The sequence below is a fragment of the Gopherus flavomarginatus genome, chromosome 19 (genome assembly GCF_025201925.1).
Source record: "Gopherus flavomarginatus isolate rGopFla2 chromosome 19, rGopFla2.mat.asm, whole genome shotgun sequence".
NCBI lineage: Eukaryota > Metazoa > Chordata > Testudines > Testudinidae > Gopherus > Gopherus flavomarginatus.
The window spans coordinates 1,617,955-1,633,259 of record NC_066635.1 but is presented as its reverse complement, the minus strand read 5'-3'; the positions used below and the strand labels follow the sequence as shown (position 1 = coordinate 1,633,259).

Here is a 15,305-nt window from a genome sequence, read left to right as displayed (position 1 = left end):
GGGCACCTACCGTGGGCTCGTGGATTGCAGTATGTGCCAGTGATTTGCTAGGCACCTAACAGGGAAGCGGTGTTATGCTGTTGCGACACCCACGTCCTTTGTGGGTCCAGGCCTGAACCTTTCCCACATACAGCACAGCAACATTTTGTATTTCAGTTAGGGCCACCAATTAATCACAGTTAAGTCAAGCAATTCACTCAAAACAAATTGACTCGATTAAAAAATTGATTGCAATTAATTGCTGTTTTAATCTCGCTGTTAAACAGAATACCAATTTACAATTATTATAAATATTTTGTATGTTTTTGCTACATTTTCAAATATACTGATTTCAGTTACAACACAGAATACAAAGTGTACAGTGCTCACTTTCTATTACTTTTTATTACAAATATTTGCACTATAAAAAAGAAAAAAAGAAATCGTATTTTTCAGTTTCTCTCTTACAAGTACTGAAGTGCAATCTACCATGAAAATGCAACTTATGAATGTAGAAACATTTTTTGTACATAACTGCACTCAAAAAACAAAACAATGTAAAACTTTAGAGCCCACAAGTCCACTCAGTCCTACTTCTTGTTCAGCCAATTGCTAAGACAACAAGTTTGTTTACATTTACGGGAGATAATGCTGCCGCCTTCTTATTTACAATGTCACCTGAAAATGAGAACAAGAGTTCACATGGCACTGTTGTAGCTGGTGTTGCAAGGTATTTAGGTGCCAGATATGCTAAACATTATTTTATTTATCTTTTTTTACAGGGCAAATATTTGTAATCAAAAATAATAAAAGAAAGTGAGCACTGTACACTTTGTATTCTACCTTGTAATTAAAATTAATATATTTGAAAATGTAGAAAAACATCCCAAAATGGATATAATAAAGTTCGCTGCGTGTATTCTGTTCTTGTTTCACAATGCGATTAAACACGATTACTGTTTTAAATTGTTTGACAGCCCTAATGTCAACCACACTGTACTTCTTTCCAGCCCTCTGTCCCCTCTCCGCATTCACCACCGGCATGGTCACAAACCGGGCAGACATTAGGTGTGGGGTGGGGCAGGTGTATGTGTAGGGTTGTACAGCCATCAGGAAAGGCATGGTGGGTTCCCCATAACAGTCTTGACTTCAGGGCACCAGCTGGGGGCCTAGCCAATACTGTGTTATTAAGCAGTATCCCATGTTAAGCACTATTCACTGGACCACTCCAGGTGGATGGGGTGCGATTCCATTTCTCTCAGCTCGGGTCTAACAAGATGGTGAATCACACCCAGAATATGCCACGCGTATTGTTCTCCAGTGTCCTGTCCTCCATCCACATGCACCCTGGTCATTAGCACACGGTGGCTACATTTTACCAGGTGCTGTTAGGACTTACCAGCTGACAGATATTTCAGAGCATGCCAGGCTAAGGGGAGGAGACGGTTGTGCAGTGAAGAACTGCCAATACTTTAACCCGGGGCTCCCTTAGAAAGCTCCCTTACCTTAGCTTGTGATGAGGCTGGTGTCTGGATGGGAGGTGCATTCAGGGCCAGCTCCAGGGGTTTTGCTGCCCCAAGTAGCTGGGGAAAAAAAAAAAAGCCGCGATCACAATCTGCGGCAATTCAGTGGGAGGTCCTTCGCTCCGACCGGGAGTGAGGGACCCTCCACTGAATTGCTGCCGAATAGCTGGACCTGCCGCTGCTCTCCAGAGTGGCCACCCCAAGCACCTGCTTGCTAAGCTGGTGCCTGGAGCTGGCCCTGGGTGCATTGCAGAGACGCTGCAATGCTGATTCAGCAAACCTCAATGTTCTTTATGAAGAGAGGCTATGGGCTCAGTTCAGTAGCAAAAGCACTTGGCCAGGTTTATGGCTGTGAAGGCCTGGTACTAGCACCCCCTAGGACATACAGATACACTAACACGTGGATACCCATGACAACGGTACTGCTTCAGTCAGGACACCAGGATCCTGTCCCCTAGGCTGCCACAAAGACGCTTCTGCTATGACCTATAGAATCGTAGGGCTGGAAGGGACCTTGAAAGGTCGTCTAGTCCAGTTCCCGGCACTCATGGCAGGACTAAGTATTATCTAGACCATCCCTGACAGGTGTTTGTCCAACCTGCTCTTAAAAACCTCCAATGATGGAGATTCCACAACCTCCCTAGGCAGTTTATTCCAGTGCTTATCCACCCTGACCATTAGGAAGTTTTTCCTAATATCCAACCTAAACCTCCCTTTCTGCAATTTAAGCCCATTGCTTCTTGTCCTATCCTGAGAGGTTAACAAAAACAAATTTACTCCCTCCGCCGTATGTGCTTGAAAACTGATATTATGTCCCCCCACCCCACACTCTTCTCCAGACTAAACAAACCCAATTTTTTCAATCTTCCCTTACAGGTCATGTTTTCTAGACCATTCCTCATTTTTGTTGTTCTTCTCTGGACTGTGATGTTCCCCTTGTGTTATCTGGACTGATGATCGGCTAGGTCACTCCAGTCCTTGACTCTGGGAGCCAGCCTGACCCAGCTCTGCTGTAAGAACCCCACTCCTGGGCTGTTCACGCACAGCCTCTGGCATGTAAGCTGCTCCCAGCTACTTGCAAGTGAATGGCACTAGCCAATATCTCTGGTCCCAGACACAACCCTAGGAACCTCCCTCTTGCAGTGTCCAGTTATGCCCGCTGGATGCTGCAAGCTTATATGAGTTCATCAGTTTAACGAAAAAATTAATATGCATCAGGCTTGTTATCCCAAGGGGAGTCTCTGACACACTTCAAACCAAACACACTGCTTCAGGTAGAATAAACTAACAGATGTATTAACTACAAATGATAGATTTTAAGTGATTACAAGTCAAAACACAAGTTGGAGTTGGTCAAACGAAATGAAAGCAAAATGCATTTGAAGCTGATCTCAACACTTTCAGTGCCCTTACAAACTTAGATGCTTCTTACCACAGGCTGGCTGGTTGCCCTTCAGTCAGGCTTTCCCCTTTGATCAGCACTTCAGTCACTTGGTGGTGGTGTCTGTAGATGGAGGTGGAAGAGAGAGGAAGAGTCTGGCAAACATCCTCCCTTTTATCGTGTTCTTTCTTCCCTCTTGGCTTTGCCCCCACCCTCCCCACACATTTCAGAGTCATGTGAGCATTACCTCTTCGCACTCCCTAGCTGCTGCCTAGGCCAGTGTCCTTTGTTCCTGTGAGGCTGGGCTGGGTTTGTCCCATACATGCCCTGAGGAGGTGTGAACTGCCCCTCTGCTCTTGGAGAGTTTTAGCCTGGGCCTGTTTTAAGCCATGAGGACACATTTTCAGCCTCATAACTATATACATGAAATTACAACCTATACCTTTACTATAACATCACTATAACAACAATGCTCCGTGCATCATGAGCCTTTCAAAGACACCCAACATGATAAACTTTACATTGGATACCACACAAGCATATTATAAGGATGAATATGGGGGTACAAGGTGTTACCCCGAGATACAGAGTGTCATACCTGCCCTCTTAGTTTACTGCAAGAGGTTTAGTCGCTGACTATCTGGCTAGATTGTGGGGCTCAATGGGTAGTGATCAACGGCTCGATGTCTAGTTGGCAGCTGGTATCAAGTGTAGCAGGGCCGTTCCTAGGCATACAAAGCATACATGGCTGTGTGGGGCACCTGAAAAATTGGGCCACCCCCTGGGCGGAGCACTGTGCACATGCATGGCAAGGGGCACAGTGTGGGCAGTTAAACAGCAGCTTTCTCGGACATGCGGGTGCATACAGCAGTGCAGAGAGGCACATTTGCTGTCCCGCTGCCAGAGCCCAGTCTCACCCATGCCGTCTCTGCAGGGACACACATGGAGCTGGAAGCTGCTGCAGGTGCAGGCTGAGTGGAGGGATGCTCGGTCCAGTATTTATAGCTCCCTCCTGCCCCGTGGGCGGGGCATTGCTGTGACCGCTCCCAGCAAGCCCTGCTTGTCCTGTTGGTGTCTGTGCTGGTGGTTTCATGGTTTATCTGCTTTGTGTCACCGTGACAGGTGACCTGAGGCACAGGCTGCCGTGGTTCTGGGGAGAGATACTGTACCAGAAGTGAAGCAATGATATTTGGGGCTATCAGGTGCTTCTCTGGCACAACTCAGGTTTGTGGCAGCCAGCGCTGAGTGGGGCTTTCCCAGAGAATTCATATCCTTAATAGCTCTGGAAACCTCAGCCCAGTAAATAAATACTATTCAGTAAATAAAGGCTATTCACTTCCTTCCCAGAGAAACCCCCTGTGATGCTGCACTCCATATGTTTCATGGAACTATGCTAATGAGTGTAAATATAATGTAACTGAAATATGCTTTGTGCTAAAGGTCTCTTGTGAGGTATCACTACAAAGCTTGTTATCTACTGAGTCTGGTCATCCTATTTGTAGAAATGTATCATTCTTTAAAAGCAGCAAAGAGTCCTATACAGATCCAGACTAACACAGCTACCCCTCTGATACTTGTATCGTTCTTGTATCTGAAACTAGAACTGTGAACTATAACGCTGAGGGCCTATTGTAATTATGCAAAGTGTGGGCCATTTATGATGGCTTGGAATGTTGATGGCTCCCATCAACCAGGACAATTGGTTGTAAATGGCTCTGTTTACTTGTAAGCCTTCCTGTATAGTGTGCTGGCAAGGGGGAAATGAAGTCTTACAGTGACATGTGACCCTGTCACCTGAACTGGAATCCATCTTTAACCTGGTGCTTTTCCATTTGGAAGGAGGGTGGGAACCCAGAGAGAGACAAGGGATTCCCGCCTTGTGCCAAAGATATATAAAGGGATGGAACAGAACAAAGGGGGCTGCCAGTCATGAGAAATCCATGGAGTTACCACCTCAGCTGGAGCTAACAAGAACTGTACCAGGGAAAGGATTGGGCCCAGACTAGGAAGGAGTCTGGTCTCTGAAAGAAGCTTATTGGAACATCTCTAAGGGTGAGATTTACCCGTGTTCAGTTTCTTAATGTATTAGGCTTAGACGTGCAGGTTTTGCTTTATTTTGCTTGGTGACTTATTTTGTTCTGTCTGTTATTACTTGGAACCACTTAAATCCTACTTTTTATACTTAATAAGTGATTAATACTTGTGGGGGGGGCAAACGGCTATGCATATTTCTCTGTCAGTGTTATAGTGGGTGGACAATTTATGAGTTTACTCTGTACAAGCTTTATACAAAGTAAAACAGATTTATTTGGGGTTTGGATCCCATTGGGAACTGAGTGTCTGGGTGGTGGAGATAGGTGACCTGCTGAACAGTTTTTGGTTAAGTCTGCAGCTTTGGGGGCGTGGTTCAGACCCTGGGTCTGTGTTGCAACAGACTGGAGTGTCTGGCTCAACAAGACAGGATTCTGAGGTCCCAAATGGCAGAGGAAACAGGCTCAGAGGTAATCTCAGCACATCAGGTGACAGTCCCAAGGGGGTCTCTGTGTCTGAACCCATCACACACACCCCCACCCACTGCATGTGAACCCCAGAGCTCAAGATAGCAAAGGTACCTTGTGAAGTCAAGTAGCTCAGCACTGTGGATTGTGTCTGAATGAAACTTAGTTAAGAGTTGGCTGAAGTGTTCATGGGAGAATGTGTGTTTTTTAATCTGAGCACAAATCCTCCTAGTCCCAGTAGTGCCTGTCAGCTCACCAGTGATAGCTCCTGTCACAGAGCCCTTGTCAACCCTTTGCTGTCCCATGCACCCTCCCTGGTGCTAACCTCTGCCAGGCAATGATCCCAGGGAGGGGAGCAGGATGGCAGTGAGTTGCCCTGCTCTCCCTCTCTGCAGCATCAGAAAGCCTATGTAACTGTATCAGTTCTAACAGCATGTCTCCAAGCACAAAGAGCCTGTAGCATTCTTATCAGCCATGGGAGGTTTCCAGGATATTTCTCCCTTTGGAAGGCAAAGAGGGACACAGGTCCCATGAGAATGACCCACCTGGCACTGGGGACAATGTGAAAAAACGTGAACGTGACCCGTCTGGCACTTAAGACACCATGAAAGGATGTGAGCGTGGACCACCTGGCACTGGGGACACTGTGGAAGGATGTTGGCGTGACTCCATGCTCCTGCACTGAGGACATCGTGGAAGGACGTGGGTGTGACCCACCTGGCTCTGGGAATGAGGTTTGGGAACAACCTCCCAATAGGAGCAGTGGGAGCAAACAACCTAATTAATTTCAAGCCAGAACATGATAAATTTACGAGGGGGCTGCTGCAACAGTGGGGGCTGGACTCCATGACCTAGAAGTCCCTTCAGTCCTAAAATCATAGAGCCAGAGGGTTAGAAGGGACTGCAAGGGTCATCTAGTCTAACCCCTGCCGAGATGCAGGATTTGTTGTGTCTAAACCATCCAAGACAGATGGCTCCAGCCTTCTTTTGAAACCTCCAGTGAAGGAGCTTCCACAAGCTCCCTAGGCCTCTCTTCTGTGCCATTGTCCCACTGCTCTTACAGCTCGGCAGATTTTCCTGAGGTCAGTCTGCTAAATTGCTCTGCTGTAGTTTGAACCCAGAGTGCCATGTTCCTGTGTAGAAAAGGAAAAACAGCACAAAGACCCACCAAGTCCCCTTCTCCCCCATCTGCCAGCCACACCGCATCAGTGCTGGAGGGACGACCTCTAGGTGGGCTCTGCACAGAGACTGCAGCCCACGGGCTCAGCTAGTGCCAGTGCAGGGGATGGGTTCTGTGCTGCTCGCACCTGGCAACCGGACTGAGCCCAACCGCTCATTCTCCCTTCCCCTTGACCGGCCGACAGGTGGTAACAAGCAGCGACTCTCGAACTGCCCTTGCCCATCGGGTTATTGACATTGCTTGGCAGGTCCTACAGAGCCCAGATTCCCCCCATCCTGTCTGGACTGATCTTTTCATATGTTTCCTTATTTGCTCAGGTGCCTGGACAGTTCTTCAGAAATGCTTCGAGTTGGGACAGTGTCAATAACAGAAATCCCTGGCTCACTGCTCTGTGATCGTGGGCGTATCTGGCGTTCTCAGGAAGGAGGGAGGATTGTCCGGCTATTTTCTACTATTGTGGGTAATAAAACCGCCCAAGACTCACAAGCAGTGACTATTTCCTTCTGCACATGCAAATCTTCCTTGCTGGGAGTTGAGGTTCTGAGGTAAACTGGGTGAGGACGGAGGTGCCGGCTCTGCTATAAAGGGACAAATCGCAGCTCAGTGCTCAGGAGCAGGCAGACGGACCATTCAGTTTTCTTGCCCATCTGCTCAGCAGCACCATCAGAATGGGTGAGTTATTTTCCTACCCAAACCTTTCATTCCGCGCCAGAGGCTGGAGCGCCTCATGCAGGCAGAGTGCTGTGGGTAGGACAAGGCAAAGAGTGACGGGGGGGAAGGAATGCAAGGGGCCCCGATCCTGTGTCAATGAGGGGCTGCTGGGCAGCCATCCGAGCTAGCAGCAGAAGGGAGGCCAGAGAGGAGAACACATATCTAAGCACCTCGTTAGCATCAGGAGGATCAGGCCCAGGCCTTCCCACACATGCCTGTTCTCCACCCAAGACCTGCCCCCTCTATGACCCTGCACCATGGAGGACTGAGGCGTTGTCCTGACACGCTACTTACCAATATCCAGCGTGGCCCCATCCCCACTCGCACGGGAGTGTGACAGCAGCGTCTCCCCCCTCACTCCACAGAGGGCTGGCGGGCTGAGGCCTAAGTAACGTCACCTTCCTTCTCTTCCCTTCAGCCAACCCCAGAGCAAACCCTTCATCCAGACCCAATCCCTTCACCCAACCCCAGAGCAAACCCTTCATCCAGCCCCAATCCGTTCACCCAACCCCAGAGCAAATTTCCCCAGCTTGCCCCAGATTCAATGTTGCAAGGAGGTTTTAGGGGCAGAATGGAAGGTGTTTTGAACTGGGCAAAAAAGCCTATTTGTTGGGGAAATCTAACAACTGAGGTGAAGCCATTCATGTTTAAAAATTGCATCTAAGCTGGGCAAGGCTGGCCTTAGGGAAAATGGTACCCTGGGAGAACTTGCATTTTGGTGCCTCTGGCCCCCATGGGCATGCTGCCTTCCATTCAGAGGTGAAAGTAAGCCGGTACCATCCGGTACCAGTACGCCGTGCCGGACCACACCGGCTTCCGAGGCGGGGATTTAAAGAGCTCAGAACTCCCGCGGCTGGGGGCAGCCCAGAGCCCTCTGAACACTGCCCACGGCTCCAGCGGCCGGGCTGGGGCTGGATTTAAAGGGCTTGGGGCTCCCTGCTGCGGCAGGAGCTCTGGGCACTTTAAAACCCAATCCCAACCTGGCAAGGCTCGGGTTTCCCCACAGTGGCAGGAGCACCGAGTCCTTTAAATCCCGCCCTGCCTGAGCTGTGGTGGGGATTTAAAGGGCCCAGGCTCCGCAGTGGACAGAACCCTGGGCCCTTTAATTTGCCCCTGAGCCCCGGGGGCTCCCAGCCACCTCTGCAGCTGAGAGCCCCGGGTTGATTTAAAGGTCCTGGGGCTCCCAGACACAGCCAGTGCCCCAGGACCTTTAAACCTTGAGCGGCCCCGCCCCTTCCGGTTGAGCCACGCCTCTTCTGGATGAGGCCACGCCCTCTCAAGACTCCAGCAGTACAAGTCCTGTATTTTACTTTCACCCCTGCCCCTATTGCCCCTGGCTCCCCACAGGCTTCCCAAGCTCCCCACCATCCCTTCCCCCCAACCTCTGCACTGTGCCCCCTTTGCCCCAATCCCTCCCCCCCATGCCCCTAATCCCTACACTCCCAACCTCTGCCCCCCTTCCTGCACCCTAACACCTTCACCCCAATCCCTGCACCCCCTTCACTCCTACCACCTGCACCTCCCTCCTGCCCCCCAACCCATGCACTGTGCATGCCCCTTTCACCCCAACCCCTGCATTACCCTCCTGTGCCCACAATCCCTGCACCCCCTTCACTCCTACTCCGAGCTCCTAACCTCTGCACTGTGCCCCCTTTGCCCCAATGCCTGCTCCCCCTCCTATACCCCAAATCCCTACACCCCCAACCTCTGCCCCCTAACACCTACACTGTGCCACCATCACCCCAATCCCTGCACCTCCTTCCCCCAACCCCTGCATTCCCCTCCTGTGCCCCTAACCCCTGCACTGTACGTGCCCCCTTCATGCCAAACCCTGCCCCCAATCCCTGCACCCCTTCACTCCTACCCCCTGCGCCTCCCTCCTGAGCCCCTAACCTCTGCCCTGTGCCCCCTTTGCCCCAATGCCTGCTCCCCCTCCTATGCCCCTAATCCCTACACCCCCTTCACTCCCAACCTCTGCTCCCTTTCCTGCACCCTAACACCTACACTGTGCCACCATCACCAAAATCCCTGCACCTCCCTTCTGCACCCCAACTCCTGTCCCCAGTCCCTGCATCCCCTTCACTCCTACCCCTGCACCTTCCTTCTGAGCCCTTAACGTCTGCAGTGTGCCCCCTTCACTCCAATCCCTGCACCTCCCTTCTGCCCCCCAACCCCAGTATCCCCCGCAGGGCCGTCCCTAGGCATACACAGCATACCTGGCTGCGTGGGGCACCTGACAATTTGGGGCAGCACCCTCGCTGGAAACCTCTGTCTCTGGACCCTCCCCTGCGCTGGGCTGGCAGGCTTCTCCCCCACCCTAACCCTCCCTCACTCCTCAACTGGCCGGTGAGGGCTCCAGCCTCCAGCTCTGCTGAGTCCGACCCAGCCTTGGGAGTCCAGAGTGGTGCATCCCAGCGCCACCCGGAGCGGAGTTCCTCCCTGCACCCTGCCTGCCTGGGGGGGCAGGCGGGGCCAGGACAGGAGGAGCGAAACTCTCAAGGGGGGATTTAAAGTGACTGCGCTCACTGTCTCTCACACTTCCCGAACACACAGTCTCTCTCGCACACAGACTGGCTTTCACACCCACATACACTCTGCATCTCATGAGTCACAGTCCCCCAAAACAGATTGTCTCACACACACAGACACAGTCTCACACTCCCCAACACACACTCAGTCACAGTCTCACACACACACACACACAGAGTCTCTCTCTCTCTCTCTGTCTTGCTCGGCGCACTGGGTCTCTCTCACACACACATATACACACACATACACTCTGTCACCCACACACAGTCACGCACACACACACATTTGTATTATTGTTGTTGTTATTACTTCTTGGTACTTCCTGTCAAAATGCTGATGGTGAGCCAGGAGTGGCTGGGGCTGCAGAAAGGCCATGGGCTCTGGCAAGATGCAGCCTCCGTGTGACAGTTTGAGTCACTGCTGCAGCGTCTGCGGCGTTGGGTGTCAGCAATGGGGGGGGGGTGTTTCTGCAGCGGTGGTGGCTGTGCCCCTTCAACACACTGGGGTCAGTGGAGCCGGCTGGGGACTGCCTTCACTGGAGCATAGGGGAACCAGTTCAATGATACTGCTTAGGGCCCGCAGGACAGCCTGGGGCCAGTTTTGTTCATCATCTTTATTAATGATCTGGATGATGGGTGGATTGCACCCTCAGCAAGTTCGTGGATGACACTAACCTGAGGGAGAGGTAGATACACTGGAGCATAAGTAGAGGCTCCAGGGTGACGTAGACAAATTAGAGGATTGGGCCAAAAGAAATCTGATGAGGTTCAACAAGGACAAGTGCAGAGTCCTGCACTTAGGATGGAAGAATCCCATGCATTGCTACAGTCTGGGGACCGACTGGCTAAGCAGCAGTTCTGCAGAAAAGGACCTGGGGATTACAGTGGACGAGAAGCTGGATATGAGTCAGCAGTGTGCCCTTGTTGCCAAGAAGGCTAATGGCATATTGGGGTCCATTAGTAGGAGCATTGCCAGCAGATCAAGGGAAGTGATTATTCCCCTGTATTCAGCACTGGTGACTGAGGCCACACCTGGAGTACTGCATCCAGTTTTGGGCCCCCCACTACAGAAAGGAAGTGGACAAATTGGAGAGACTCCTGTGGAGGGCAACGAAAATGATCAGGAGGCTGCGGCACAACTTATGAGGAGAGGCTGAGGGAACTGGGCTTGTTTAGTCTGCAGAAGAGAAGAGTGAGGCGGGATTTGATAGCAACCTTCAACTACCTGAAGGGGGGTTCCAAAGAGGATGGAGCTCGGCTGTTCTCAGTGGGGGCAGATGACAGAACAAGAAGTAGTGGTCTCAAGTTGCAGTGGGGGAGGTCTAGGCTGGATATTAGGAAAAACTTTTTCACTAGGAGGGTGGTGAAGCACTGGAATGAGTTACCTAGGGAGGTGGTGGAATCTCCTTCCTTAGAGGTTTTTAAGGTCAGGCTTGACAAAGCCCTGGCTGGGATGATTTAGTTGGGGTTGGTTCTGCTTTGAGCAGGGGGTTGGACTAGATACCTCCTGAGGTCCCTTCCAACCCTAATATTCTATGAGTCTATGATCTCGAAGGCAGTTTGTGTTATAGTTCTCTTGGCATCCAACCATTAAGGCCATGAGGCAGCGTGCCTCAGTTTCCCCCTCACAAAGCAAACCAGGTTGGTTAGGGTTTCTCCACTGTGGTCAGCTTTAAGTCTGTTTACAAGTATTAATTGAAAAGTAGCATTATCATAAGGTTTAACATCCTTGTCAAAATTCTTATCCGCAAAACTTAACATTAATACCAAAATGTTTATCACAGATGTGCATTTACAAGTATCTTATACCACACCCTCTGTTCAGATAGTGTAATTTGAGGTTAGTCTGTTCATTACCCATGGTTCCCTTTGACTCTCTCCCATGTAATCAGTCACTGGCTTTTCTTTCCCTCCAGTGTTCCCCTCTGTGTGGGCTCTTAATTTAATCATGTTTCTGGAATTTTGGTGCCTCGGGGTCTGGCAAGGTAGGTGTTCAGGGGGATCCCGCACATTGGCTGGCCCTTTGGGGAGCAGTTTCCTAACCCCAGGACTATATATATGCAGAAACCCAGCTCCCCTTTTGGGGTTACCCTGTGTTTCCCCCTCCAGCACTGAGTCCTTCCCTACCCCCTAGAGGGCTGTGATCTGTGCTCTCTGAGCTAGGTGTGTTTACCCTTTAGTCAGATGCACCTTTTCCCAGCAGCTCTCCCATAACTGCTCCCTGTCTTTCACCAGCCTGGGGGAATGCACACACACACGCACAGCCCATCAATTGGGTCATCTGTATTCTTACAGATTACCACCTGGCAATTTCCTGGTCCCAACTCCTCTGTTATCACAGGCCTTGGAGGGGCATCTTGATTTAAAGAGACACAGTTATTTTCCAAAAATGTGTCAGAAATAGCAGCTTGACAAACTGGGACCTCGATTGGGAGACCCTCCACCGCCCCTTTCTCTGTCCCTGAGAAGTCAGCTGTGTGACTGCTCCCCTCCAGGAGGTCAGGTACACAGTTCCTTCTCAAAGCCTGGATCACAGGCTGGGTGTCTGGGTGCACAGATGCTAACCTACCTATCTTCTAGGAGGGAGGGACAGCTCAGAGATTTGCACATTGGCCTGCTAAACCCAGTGTTGTGAGTTCAATCCTTGAAGGGGCCATTTAGGGAACTGGGGTAAAAATCTGTTTGGGGATTGGTCCTGCTTTGAGCAGGGGGTTGGTCTAGATGATCTCCTGAGGTTCCTTATAATCCTGATATTCTAGTGTCTCTGCCAGCTACCAACTAGGGCAGTTTCCTTAATCACTGACAATACCTCTCCTGCCCCTGCACCTGAGGGCATGTTTCCTTCTGCTGGAAAGGAGCTAGGCTCAGCCCCTCCCATACTTGGAAGCACCCTGCTTCCCTGTGTAACAGAGTCACAGGAATCCTCAATCACCTCAGTGGTTTGTGAGATCTCCTGGGACACATTTCTCTCTGCTCCCTAGAGCTAAGTTTGTCTCAGGTTCAGCTGTGACCTGCTGGCAGCTAACAAGCTGGACAGTTCTCTCCCTGGCAGGCATCACACCTCCGTCCCTTCCTGATGTGGTGTTGCCTCCAGCTGCAGTGCAGGAGTTTGTCTCAACCACCCTCCCACCTGGAAGCATGTGGCTTCCCCCCTGCTGCAGAAGAATCAAGGAGACTCTCTCCCATTCTCTCAGCAGTTCCTGAGACCTTACCCTTTCCCTCAGGGTCCCAGCATAAAACTCCCTCCTGTTGCAGGCAAATACTTTAACCTGGGCTACATGGAAAAAATCATTACCAAGGAGCAGGTGGAGTAGGAGGTGTTCCATTACCCCCACAGTCAAAACACTTTCCAAACCTTCCCTCACCGCATGGATTCTAGCTAGTGGTACAAGGAATCGGCTTTCGCCCACCCCCACAATCTGCCATTTGGCCAGGTAGCATGTTGGCCTTTGGGACCACACGCTGCTTAACTAGGGAGATCTGGGCCCCCGTATTCCCTGCCATTAATTTTGACAATCAACATACTCCATGGCTGGTTCTGCAGAAGCTAATCTCACAATGCCAATATGACAGGCTTCGATTCCCTGGGGGGTTTCCGTGTTGAGGACAGCAGAACTGAGATGAGCTGTTGATTGCCTGCTTCCTCCTAGCACAGGGCGTTTATTCCTCAGGTGATCACACCCTGGAGTTACACTGATAGCACTTTTTGGGGTCTTCTGCTTTTACAGGAGATTTGGGATAGGAGTTACCAACAGACGAATGTTTTGGGGTAAGAGAATGTTTAGGCTCCCAGGCCCTTTCCCAGGGGCAAAATGGGACCCTCCCTTCCCACCAGTTTTAAACCCCTCTTTCTGTGGCCTGCCCTCAACAGACACCTGATTCTGTTAGATGGCTTTTTTTTAGCTGATGCCTTCTCGTCCACAAACTTTACATCTTTGTCCCATAGATGCTGCTTTATATCAGCCTTACATATACCTAGGAAATGCTCTTGAGCGAGAAGATCCAACATTCCTTCAAAACTTGCCACCTCTTTATCCCTCACCCATTTTCCCAACAAATCTTTCATTTGTTTACATATTCCCCATTACTCATCCCAATATCTCTTTTAAGATTCCTAAATTTAACACTATATGTTTCAGGTGTAATCTGAAGACTTTGCAAAGGAGTATCATTAAATTTACAATAGTCTAAGCATTTTCAGTAGGCATTCCATTGAATACATTTCAAGTTTTACCAGTTAATTTTGCAATCAGGGTAGGAACTCTCATGTATTACACACAGCCTTTCGAAGGTAGTCAGATATTCAGCAATATTGTCCTCCTCACTGTATGCAGGACATAAGTGTTCCCACTTGTGGATTTCTGTAGTGATGGGAGTCATTGGGGTTGGGGGCCTCTGGTTCTGCTTCTCTAGCAGGTCCAGCTGGTGTCTGATCTCTCTCTCTCTCTCTCTCTCTCTCTCTTTTTCTTCCATAGCCCTTCTATGTGCAGCCTCCTCTTCTTTGATCCTCATTTGTGCCTGCCACATTTGAAACTCGCAGTCCTTTTCCTTCCCTGCCGCTTCCTGTCTGGCCAGCTCTAGTTTTGTAGCTGCCTCCCTGGTGGTCATTTTTCTGCTTTCTTGTGCTTAGTTCCCTCACCCGAAATGAACAAACAGAAAATAACAAAGCTGTGACCGCCTCCTGACTGTTCTTAGCCACTGCACTTAAGACTCACTTAAAATCACAAATATCAGTGCTAAGTGTGAACTCTGTTTGGAGTAACAAGCCACACATACACCCTGCTTGGTGCACCACTGCCAGGGCCGGCTCCAGGCACGAGTGCAGCAAGCAGGTGCCTGGGGCAGCCAATGGAGAGGGGCAGCACATCCGGCTCTTTGGCGGCAATTCGGCAGCGGGCCCCTCAGTCCCTCTCAGAGGATAGAACCTGCTGCCGAACTGCCACCAAAGAATGAAGTAATGGTGGTAGAGCTGCTGCCAATCATGGCTTTTTTTATTTGTTTTTTTTTGCCGCTTGGGGCGGCAAAAACGTTGGAGCCGACCCTGGCCACTGTGACATTCCCCTGGTGTTATCTGGACCAGTGATCTGCTAGGTCACTCCAATCCTTGACTCTGGGAGCCAGCCTGACCCTGCTCTGCTGTGAGAACCCCACTCCTGGGCTGTTCACCCACAGCCTCTGGCATGTAAGCTGCTTGGATCTGTTAGAAGAAAAAAGGAGCAGGTTGACCCAGAGGCGGATTTGAGTACAGGCTTGTTTATTGCGATACTTGTTCCCCTCGACCCAATTGTCGAGTAAGCCCTGGATTAGTTACAGCACACTCTTTTTATCTAGTATGTAGTTAGTATGTAAAGGCCTGCGTTTGTTACAGCACCCCCAAAACCCTTATTAAGTAATAGAAACACCCATACAATTTGTATACCGACCCCTGTTTATTGTTCACAGCATTAAGCGTGTTATACAGGCATTTTCACCTCGAAAATACCTTTCTTTGCAATAATCTATTGC

The 15,305-nt window shown here is 50.2% G+C and overlaps 1 protein-coding gene across 3 annotated transcripts in view; it reads left to right on the top strand.

The window, feature by feature from the left end:
* The first annotated feature begins 7,080 nt into the window (after positions 1-7,080).
* LOC127037463 (fibrinogen-like protein 1-like protein) overlaps positions 7,081-15,305 on the top strand; it is a 59,868-nt gene continuing 51,643 nt past the window's right edge. For all 3 annotated transcript variants that reach the window (XM_050929218.1, XM_050929217.1, XM_050929219.1), the window contains exon 1: positions 7,081-7,233. In XM_050929218.1, coding sequence (XP_050785175.1) covers positions 7,230-7,233 — 4 coding nt within the window. In that variant the 5' untranslated portion in view covers positions 7,081-7,229. The remainder of the gene's footprint in view (positions 7,234-15,305) is intronic.